The sequence below is a fragment of the Micropterus dolomieu genome, linkage group LG10 (assembly GCF_021292245.1).
Source record: "Micropterus dolomieu isolate WLL.071019.BEF.003 ecotype Adirondacks linkage group LG10, ASM2129224v1, whole genome shotgun sequence".
Taxonomy (NCBI): Eukaryota; Metazoa; Chordata; class Actinopteri; order Centrarchiformes; family Centrarchidae; genus Micropterus; species Micropterus dolomieu.
The window spans coordinates 24,688,652-24,699,338 of NC_060159.1; the positions used below are offsets into that span (position 1 = coordinate 24,688,652).

Below are 10,687 nucleotides of genomic sequence, written 5' to 3' on the forward strand. Positions count from 1 at the left end.
CCATGTAGTAAACTCTCACTAAGGCGTAATAACACTGGCTGCATCAGCTGGTACACACACACACACACACACACACACACACACACACACACACACACACACACACTAAAGCTGCTTTCTGCTGGGTCAGGGAGTGAGATGACTGGCGATCCCTCACTTTTATCATCCTCTCCTCTCATCTCTCGGCTACGGAGGAATTTTGCAAAATATTTAACCAAGGGCGCCTTTTAAAAAGATACAGCATGACGAATGTATTACTTTTTTATTTTTTTTGGAAGCATTTAATGTAGTCTGCAGCATTTTAGCTGTCCACTATCCCAGGAGCAGCTGAGAGTCAGCACTATGCCTAATGAAATGTGATGTTGCCTGACAGTTACGTCGGTTACATCTGTCACAGTCTTACATATCCAATCTGTGTGTGAACTTGCAGAGGAGTTAGCGTTCATGAGTCAAATATTTAGGTGCTGTGTGAACATAGCCATCCTGATAAACAGAGGCAGCTAAATGGCTAAAATATAAATAAATTCGCCATTAGCAACCCGAGTATTTGATATTGTATACACCGATGTAGAGTCAGTAACGAGTGACATGCATTGTCTCCGTTCAGAGTTCAGCTGGGAGAGCATCACTTCATAGTTTAGATTGGTAGTTAATTTGTCTCTGCCTCACTTCCTGTTTTCACCCGCCCTCCTCTTCTGTTGTCCTCCCTTACTCCTTCCTCTTCATACAGTAGTTATCTCAAATCTTCCTGTTTGTTTTCTCCTTCCCGTTCCCTTCTTTCTCCATGGCCGAACATACAAAATTAATACAAGGCTGAAGGAACATAAGTAAAATGTGTTTTTTCACTTTTATTAGAGCCAATCGATTTAAGTTGTAAAAATAAATAAATAAATAAATAAATAAATAAATAAAGTAAAACATCTGCAAGTCAAACCAAAAATGGATTTAAATTGCACATCCTTTTAAATAAAAGTATTTGCTTTTAATTTAAGCATGTCTACAGCTCAGCAGACATTTCTCTTAATGTTTCATTTAGGTCTCATCAAAGTGCCACTGAGATAAAGAGATCCTGCTTGTAGCAATATCCTCTGTTACCTTTACAGCACTGAGCAAGTTGGAGAGAGGGAGAGAGACCGATCCAATTTCCTGCCGTCATGATATCTTTAGAGCGGGACATCCCGAGGAATGCCCTTTTCTCTCTTTGTGTAAGTGTGTGTGTGTGAGTGTCAAGAGAGACAGCTGAAAAACAAATGATTAGGCAAAGTCTCAACATGAGATTCCCCGTTTCTTGCAATCATTTTATTATTTGGTTATATAAAAAGTGATGAGGTATTATTTTAGCGCTGACAGCATTACTTAGCTGTGGCTTGTGTCTACAACAGTAATCACACTAAAGAACACCTTCATGAGGATTAGTGATTTAGTCTGTAATTCTTTGCCTCAGAGCACATCTGTCCATCCTAATCCATATTGGCAGGCATCCATACATATAAACATCCAATCCAAAACACGCCATCTATGTCCTGAATTAAACAAAATTACAAAAGCTTCTACAGACAGAAGCTTAAATGTTTAGAGTCGTTGAGCTGGTTCTACTGTCACAGATAAAAATGTCTAGTTTAAATGTAATCTGTTAACGCCATAAATTCTATTGTCACAGCTTGACCTTTAATATTTTACTCCAGAACAATAGAATGACAGTGGATTACGGAAATTATCAACGTCTTTGTCCTACTTCGTGACAACGTCTACTCACTACAGTTAGTTTTAGTTCCTGTCCAGTGACCACACAGTGATTGTTGACCAATTTCAAACCTGTCTTGCTTTGTTTATGAGGCATAAAACATGTGTTATTTCAAATTAAAAACATTCAATAAGTGAAAAGTAAAAGTCTCAGAAATTTATATTGATGTTTAAAAGGAGCACTGGTTTATAACTCCTTTCCATGTTTAATAAAATCAATTTTAGAGATACTGAATTAAAATACTTGTTTTTCTAGTTTTACAGAGCTTTGGCAGAGATCTTTGCTCAGGCGAGTTCTAGCCAGCTTTGTTTCCCATTAAAAGGCCTTTAGGTAGTCCAGTTGGTATCCAGAGATTATCCATTACCCAGATTGTATTAGAGGGATTATTCGGCCCCAGTGCAAAGACTTCATTTCTGTTAATCAGGGCACGGAAGGTGGCAACGTGGATAAAACAGAAGTACACTGTGTTAAGTATACCTGAAGGTTCCACAGGTTGCATTTTGAAAGCATGACCTACTTTCTGATTTGTATCCCAGAGCAATCCACCACATTTCTTCCCAAAACAGACCTGGTGACTGAAAAATTACATGTGTATGTTTATTATTTTCTATTGTTAAATGTTACACACAGCGGCTATAATAACTTTACAACCACAAAAAACCAACACAGGCTGGTCATAATAAATGAAACAGACTGTCAATTACAGTTATTCTTCTTCTGTCTCTCTTCCTCCTTCCCTCTCTAAACACAGTTAACCCACCTGTGTCAGTGTATCAGCAACTGCGTCTGTGGTAACCACCTGCTTTCACACTACACACACAGGCATCAGGTTGCATATCAACTATACACAATAGCACAACGTAAACCAACGGACACCTTGGGTGCAAGCTTACAGCACCCATACTATCCATAGCAGTGTCCTTGTAAAGCAAAGTAAAAGAAAACTTAATTCAATAGCATTTTTGCATGTGATGGTCGATTTTAATTTAATGTGAAACGAGGTTCCAATTACACTCAACAAGAGATAAACTGGAATCTTTTAAACTTTAAAATAGGTCAAGTAAAATAATAAAAAGCATATAACAATGTTGTTTGGCTGTCACCTTTTTCACACTACTATACTGACATACTGTATTTTCCTACTTGAAAGGCTTCCAAGTGGCTTTGCAGTTGGCTCAAACTTTATAGTGATAGTCACGAGCAACAGGTACATGTGAATATGATCTATGGCTAAAGGCTTCTATGAGGAAAACAGACAAGCTGCTTATGTGTGCACATTCTGTATCTACACTTGTACAGTGTGTGTGTGTGTTTGTTTGTGTGCACATGTCCTCCTGTCGTGCTTCTGTCCAGAACAACAGTATGGGATTTTGGCACTGCCAGCCAACCGGGTCACGACATGGCCAATTAGTAGTGCTAAACAACAACAACAACAACCAGATTCCTTCCTGCCGAGCCTGAAACACAACAAGCTTTCATCCAAATCACTGACAGGAAAATCAGGGCTGAGGGGCCTCAGTAGCAGCAGACAGAGATATGTATCATGAGTGTGGGGATGCACATGATACACGTTCTTTCACCCTGAAGAACTTATTTTTTGAATTTTTAGTCGTGGATAAATATAAAAACAATTCATTTCTCAGAGCTGAATGTCTTCATACGTCTTGTTTTGTCCAACCAACAGTCAAAAACTTTAACAAAAAATCTTTTTACAATGATATAAAGCTGGGGAAAGCAGCACATCTTCACATTTAAGAAGCTGAAACCAGCAAAATTGTATTACTTAATGGTTGTTGGCTGAAGTGCTATAGTTTGTGTGATATCCAAAACATGTGAGTGAACACTGTATTGAAATTCTCTACGAGGCAGTCAAGATCAGCTATACAACACTGCAATTGTTTAGGTTTTAATGTCTTACCAAAGGACAATTGACAGGGTGCACAGTTTTTGCAATTGGGGTTTTAACCTGTAAGTTTATACTGTTATTTTAGTGAAGGATGAGAGGTTTTCAAACCTCGGTACCAAACATGCAACGGCGAAGAGCCAGGCTCTTTGGTATGGCAGTCTGAGCGCATACTCAACTGTAGTGACAGTACTCTGTCTTGTTTAAAATTGTCTTTAGGGTAGTATACACACAGTATTTGTCTAACCACACAAGCTATGATAGTATGAACATGTGTGAGTCTGGATTCAATGACACACACAGTCTGTCACACCATAAATCCAAAAGGCAGGTTTAACCTCACTTGACAGGTATGGTGCCCCGATTTAGCACACTTGTTGTCATGGTAATATGATGTATTCGTGTGTGTGTACACCCTAAGAGTGTGTGTATTTGTGAAACAGAGTGTGAAAACAGGTTGACATTAACACACAAGCAATGTAACTGTAAACACACACACACACACACACACACACACACACTACTCTACAGACAGTCACTATACCTTGAACTGACTAGGAGACACATAATATAAAATAATTTACATGACGCTTTTATCCAAAGCAACTTACAATTGCTATACATATCAGACGTTGCACGCCTCTGGAGCAACGAGGGGTTAAGCGTCTTGCTCAGGGACACATTGGTGCATGGGTCACAGTGGGGAGTTGAACCCGGGTCTCTCACACCAAAGGCAGGCATCTTATCCATTACACCATCACCACCCCATAATCTGACTCATATCACAATCGTAATGTACCTTGGGCTCTGAGAAATTGTGATGGCAATTTTTGTCTGCCATGTTAGAGACTAAAAATAATCCACAGCCTTATTGATAGTAATAATACTAATAAGATGATACAATCAACATTGTCCTGCAAATATCGAGCATGTTTGATACGGACAGAACTGGCACTCAAGAAGAACCCAGCACCAACCTTTGCACAGGAAGGTAGCGATGAGACCTGTCAACATGTGAATACTGAATACACGTCTCAAACACAGTGAAAGCCAGTCCTATTATACAGCCAGCCTTTATGCAGCCTGCAGCAAGAAACCTGAGCAGTTAACACACTCATCCATCCTGTCTTGTCACATCAGAGCTGGTTTTGATGCTAAAAAGTAAAGCGGCCCCTGTATTCCTTCATAGTTCAGTAGCCACAGGGACCCAAAGAGGTTTCATGAAGAAACCCTTCATAAAGAGTCCATTAACAACGAAAGCACTTCCATAAACTTTGAACATATTGCTCATGTGAATTCCCATGTCCAATTGTGTTGATTTTTCATGTCTCAAATTCAACCAAATGATGATAAAATGGAATATAATAGTGTATAACTTATAAGGACAATCTAAATCCTGCCCCCAAAACCCACTAGCCTCTTTGATTGATTGTATGGTAATTTTCTGTGTTTTTATCAGTCTTTAAACTAACTGACTGCTCATTGTAGCTGTGGTTTAGATACTAGAAAATGCTTAAAATTTCCAGCTAAGACAAAGACGTGACAAGACGACAAACAGAGCTCCAAATTGCAGGTGCATTGGTCAACAATACTACAAAATACTTCAAAACAAGGGAAGTTTAGGAACAGATCAGTTGAAATTCCAAATGAACCAAGTGGATATATCCAGTATATTGGGAATCTGGTTGCTTCAAAGTTAAAATATTTTCTCATGGCGTGTTATTTTGTCCACAGCTTCAAACACCACGGGATGAACCAATCACAGTTGGCTTACCTTGGGAAGGTATGCCGCATTCCGTATCCTGTCCACCATCTCCTGGCCCTCAGGGTGAACAGCAGCCACATGGGACCACATCCTCTCCCACGTTGTGCTCTCAATGGGAAAACCGGCCCTATTAACGTAGAAAAGAACCCCTCCATCCTTCTCCTCTTCCTCCCCAGGGGACCCAGAGCTGTTGTTAGGGGGAGAGGTGGAGGAGTCCTCATGGGTGCTGCAGCGGCGGAGGCAGTGCGAGCTGGTGCTCTTGGATCGGCCATGCCTGCTCAGCTTGGCCGGGGAGGTGCCGGTCCGGCTTGGGGAATTGGGTCCCGTCATTGATCCCAGGAAGAGGAGGAGGAGGAGGAGGAAACGTTAGGGCAGGCGATCCTCCTCCCGCTACAAGAGCTTCTTCTTGTTTGTCAGTGTTGGACAGTACATATTGATCTTAAAAGGACAAACCTGGAAAGGTGAAAAATAAATAAAATACTTTAACCATACCAGAACACAATTTACTTCCTCAAAGTAGGCTAGTAGTAAATGACATTACTCGTTCTGAAAAATGTTTCCATAAAAGGTACAGCAATGTTTTAATAAGGTGCTTCCCTTTGAGTGGGCACACCCAAAGAAGATCCGCGCCTTTCCTATTTTGGAAGAGGAATGATGGTGCTACAGTGGAGTATGAAGCTTTGACAACATGACAACAAATCCCTATAGGGAGGCAAAACCCTCCCCGATCTAGCAACAGCCCACCGAGATTGATTTCTTTCAAAGTAATCCTGCAACAGCTGTAAAAAGCATAAATATGACAGCAAAAAGACTGTGCAGAGAAATGATAGGTCCAGAATAACCAACAGAACATTTGATAGTTAAAATCCAAGTAAAATCAACACTGAGAATCACACAAGTAGCCTAGGGTACCAAAAGTGTCAAACACAATATGAATTAAGCTACAGAGGTTGTTATAAAGTCAAGAAATGCAAACACGGAACACTTTTTAGTCTGTGTAACGTTAGTGTTCACTCACAAATGAAGCTCTAACATCTCTACAAACTCATTCATGTGTATAAAATAAACTATCGCGAATTTCTGTTTTAAATTGTATTACACTGACAGCATGCACAGAATTAAAAACATAACTTATTGCAGAAGTGACTTGAAAACTCACTAGTGAGTAACGTTACCACTGGCACAAGTTCACATAGATAGCTGAGTTTAATTTTGGTTGCATCCGCTGAAATATCTCAACCATTATTAATCCAAACGTACCGTTGTTTTTTCACCGGGGCTCCGATTTCAGATAAAGGACAGGTCCTGCGGTTAAAAAAGGCATTTGACTCGAAAAACACACATTGAGACGAGGTGGGTCCCATTCATGAGAAGGATCCGTTGTCCACCACAGGCAGTGAAGTCTTGTTTTGGTTCGAGGCTTTGTAACTTCACCCCGTCTTGTATGTGTCAAGCTAGCTAGTTATAAGAACCGTTGGGCTGGGGAAACGGAAAGTGCTTCTAAAGTAAAAGCAGCACGGTCCTCGATTTTGCGTGTATAAAGAATAGGGTCAACTAATCGTTGCAACATACTCATAAACCCATTACGTCTTCGTCTATACGTGTTTTAAGTGTGTCAGAAAAATTTAATCTGGACAACTTCAACCAAACGTACCGTGTTCTCGCCGGAGCTTTTTTTTATTTTGAAAATATCCTCCGGAAGTTCTCCTGTTTTGCTAGCTAGCTGACACTAGCCCCTCTCTCTCGGTCTAGCAACACTGCGGGGGCCGTTACCTCCCACCACCACGGTCCGGGAAAATGAGCTCCCCCTGCGCATTCCTCCCGGTCAGCAGCCTGCACGGCGGCTCGGTATCAACTATCTCCCCCGAAAATCCGACTTCATGTTGATAAAGAAGGCTTCTTTAATCCCTCACATGATCAAATCGTTGCGGATAAAACGGTTCTACGAGCTACATACTGCTCTCCTGTGCCTCTCCGTTGTACGCATCCTCGGCAGCCACCAACGGCCGACGGCTTCTCATTGGTCGAGCCAACAAAGAGGGGCGGGTCGGCGCTTTCTGATTGGTGGATTTTGATGGACGAGGGCGTCAACAAGTGAAATAGCTGCAACAAATGGGATTTTCTTCCCCTTGTTGCAACTGTTGATTTTGAACATTTTGTTCATTTTTAGGTGCTTGACAAAGTTAGTTCTCACAATACAATTGAATAAAATTTAATTGAACAGAGTAGAATATGATATAATTATTATTATAGCAAAATTATATACACACGTCTCACAAAATAGAGATAGAATATGAGTTTTAATAAAACTTCCAAATGGGATTGTAAATAATGATAATTACATGACATTACAGGGAGAAGTAATGTTCGTCTCATTGCACATAACAAAACCACAGGTGAATCACATTTTCTGTATATGGCAATCAGCCTTCTGAATGTAGGGCTATTACTCCCCCTTCTGGCTTTCTGGACAAAAAGCTTTTTATAGCAGTAATGGGAATGAGAAGAGAATACTTGGTTAAATAACACTGCAACACTATATTATTGGAAAATAACAGTAGGATTTAATTCTTCAGCTGTATCAGAAATAAATATGATTAAATATAAAATACTCTCTAAGATTTGGATTGCACAAATAATTTCTGCACAACAATCAATACAGTACCACAAAGCAACCCAGACCCTTCTTGTTAAAAGTCACACCAAACTCACTCTGGGAATAAAAACTGACATTGTTTTCAGACCAAAAAGCTTAAACTACTGATCTATCAAAATGCAACAATATTAAATGTAACTATAATATGTTGTTTTTTGTTTTGTTTTTTTGGTTATTTGATGGTGGCGTAGAGGTTTCTGGGGTCAGCAGAGGCTCCAGCAGAAGAGGAAGGAGCTTTCACAATGCTGTATGTCACTGCATCATCACCACCATGAACCTAAAGAACATAAAAGGGACACAGTACAAAACCTAAATTAGTTAACAGGATTTAACATAGTTAAAATATAGTAGAAAGATAATACAGTGTAAAGCAGCATCCAACTCCACATTAACACAACAAAGCATTTAAATAATGAAATACATACTGAAAGAAACACAAAATAACCCAATAACATAAACACAACACACTGCAACATCATCACATGCAACACAGCATATCACAACACAGCACTTAAAATAAGGGTAAAACACAATTATAACAGACAGCTGACCCGGACTTTTTCCTTGTTGGTCTTCTCGGTGAAGCAAATGGAGGTGTAGGAAACACCATCTTCAGGATCAGCCTATACGGAGAAGACATATCACATGGCTGCTCAGTAACATTTTTATTCTATTCCCATCTACTCTTGGTTATGTTATGCCTCTTTCACTCTCTTTCGGGATTTGCCGGTTTACACTTTTCAAGGTGCCTTCCAGATTGTTAAATTGACTATTATGCTTTTAAGCTGACTGATCTTGCATTTTGATCTACAGCCTTCTTGTTGAACCTTTTGACTGTCCATTTAATTCTATGTTATTCTGTTCTGGTGTACAGCAATTGCATCAACATCCTTCCCTTTTCTTCTTTGTTGCATAAGGAAATTAGGCTCACTTCCTGTCTCATACAGTTATATTTTAAAGGACACATGCAAACGCCTATGAGTGTAACTTTGTACTGTGTGTAGTGTGAGATCTCACCATGTCTTGATTGGTTTCTGGAGCAAACTCAGTCACTGCAGGGTTTAAGCGCACTCCCTGGACAAACACAGTCTAGTTATGTTAGTGGAAAATGTGGTGTGACGAAGCCTCTTGGATTAGCAGGAAAACTTCTTCAACTCCACAACTTCAGCTCCATGGATAAATTCATTTTGACTTAACAAAATGCATTCTAATACACCTGACAAATACTACGCCAATGAGGCTTATAATATATGTTGTTGACATTGTATTTGAACTCTTGGAGGCTGTTGTTTATGTAGGATAAAGGATATCTTGGTCAAAAAAATAGCGTTGGGCCCCTCGCAGTCTTTGAAAAGTTTGCTTTAAGCCTCCAAAACCCAGATTTAGCTTGTGTCTGCACAAACACACTTATCATTTTAATTTTAGCGGTTATTGTTCTTTTGTGGTCCCAGTCGCAAACTACTTGCAGTCAATCAGATCACCCAAACCGAATCACACACATTGAACCAGAGGCATACGGGGCAGCTGAGAGTCTGAAGCCCTGGGGGAATTTCATTTATTTGTGTTTATGTCCTAATTTGATTTTGCGCATAATTTTGTCTGCCACCACTTAGTTTCAAGACATTATAGTCTGTACTGCTTATTCTTATTCTCTTTCAGTATAGTTACTGTTCTGAAAAGCAACTACCTCAAACACTGGTTTGTCTCTGTAAAGTCATTATTGTATAAATATTTTATTATTCAGTTTCAAAACTCACCATGTTTTCATCTATTTGTGTTTTGTTCCCTGAAAAGACAAACATAGTTATTTTTAACTTTTAAATAAGTTATTTTAGTTAAAATTTAGGTTAATCAAAACAGTCTGTTGATAAAAGTTTACTCTGTGAATGAAATTCCCACCTTTATTTCTCTTCCATCTAATGAGTGCCACAACAGTTATAAAGAGTGCTGCTAAACCCACAGACACAGCGATGTACAACCACAGCCAATCTAGAAATAGAAAGAAAACACTTTAGGCTGCAGTTTTCTGTCCTGTTCAACACTGTTATTAAAATGATTTTCACAAATGCTTTTTCAGTCGAACAACACACAAACAAACAGAGAAAAAGAGAGTGCTATACATGTATATATATATATACAGTGGGTACGGAAATTATTCAGACCCCTTTAAATTTTTCACTCTTTGTTTCATTGCAGCCATTTTCCAAAAATCAAAAAAGTTCATTTTATTTCTCAGTAATGTACACTCAGCACCCCATCTTGACAGAAAAAAACTTTTTTTTGCAAATTTATTAAAAAAGAAAAACTGAAATATCACATGGTCATAAGTATTCAGACCCTTTGCTCAGTATTTAGTAGAAGCACCCTTTTGATCTAATACAGCCATGAGTCGTTTTGGGAAAGATGCAACAAGTTTTTCACATCTGGATTTGGGTATCCTCTGCCATTCCTCCTTGCAGATCCTCTCCAGTTCTGTCAGGTTGGATGGTAAACGTTGGTGGACAGCCATTTTCAGGTCTCTCCAGAGATGCTCAATTGGGTTTAAGTCAGGGCTCTGGCTGGGCCATTCAAGAACAGCCACGGAGTTGTTGTGAAGCCACTCCTTCGTTATTTTAGCGG

At 39.5% G+C, this 10,687-nt stretch overlaps 2 protein-coding genes across 5 annotated transcripts in view; both read right to left on the reverse strand.

The window, feature by feature from the left end:
- vash2 (vasohibin 2) overlaps positions 1-7,395 on the reverse strand; it is a 30,655-nt gene extending 23,260 nt beyond the window's left edge. For 2 of the 4 annotated variants that reach the window (XR_006826925.1, XM_046061588.1), the window contains exons 1-2: positions 6,673-7,393; positions 5,422-5,865 (exon numbers count right to left, since the gene is read on the reverse strand). Coding sequence is in view for 3 of the 4 variants with exons in the window: in XM_046061588.1 (XP_045917544.1) it covers positions 5,422-5,742 (321 nt within the window). In the remaining variant the exon portion in view is untranslated. Of the gene's footprint in view, positions 1-5,421; positions 5,866-6,672 lie in introns of all 4 variants that reach the window. The other 2 variants (XM_046061589.1, XM_046061590.1) reach the window with 2 other exon arrangements.
- Positions 7,396-7,693: 298 nt separating this feature from the next.
- Positions 7,694-10,687, reverse strand: part of LOC123978357 — a 4,902-nt gene continuing 1,908 nt past the window's right edge. The window contains exons 5-9 of the mRNA XM_046061592.1: positions 9,968-10,057; positions 9,826-9,854; positions 9,086-9,142; positions 8,620-8,691; positions 7,694-8,345 (exon numbers count right to left, since the gene is read on the reverse strand). Of these exons, the coding sequence (XP_045917548.1) occupies positions 8,241-8,345; positions 8,620-8,691; positions 9,086-9,142; positions 9,826-9,854; positions 9,968-10,057 (353 nt within the window). The 3' untranslated portion in view covers positions 7,694-8,240. The remainder of the gene's footprint in view (positions 8,346-8,619; positions 8,692-9,085; positions 9,143-9,825; positions 9,855-9,967; positions 10,058-10,687) is intronic.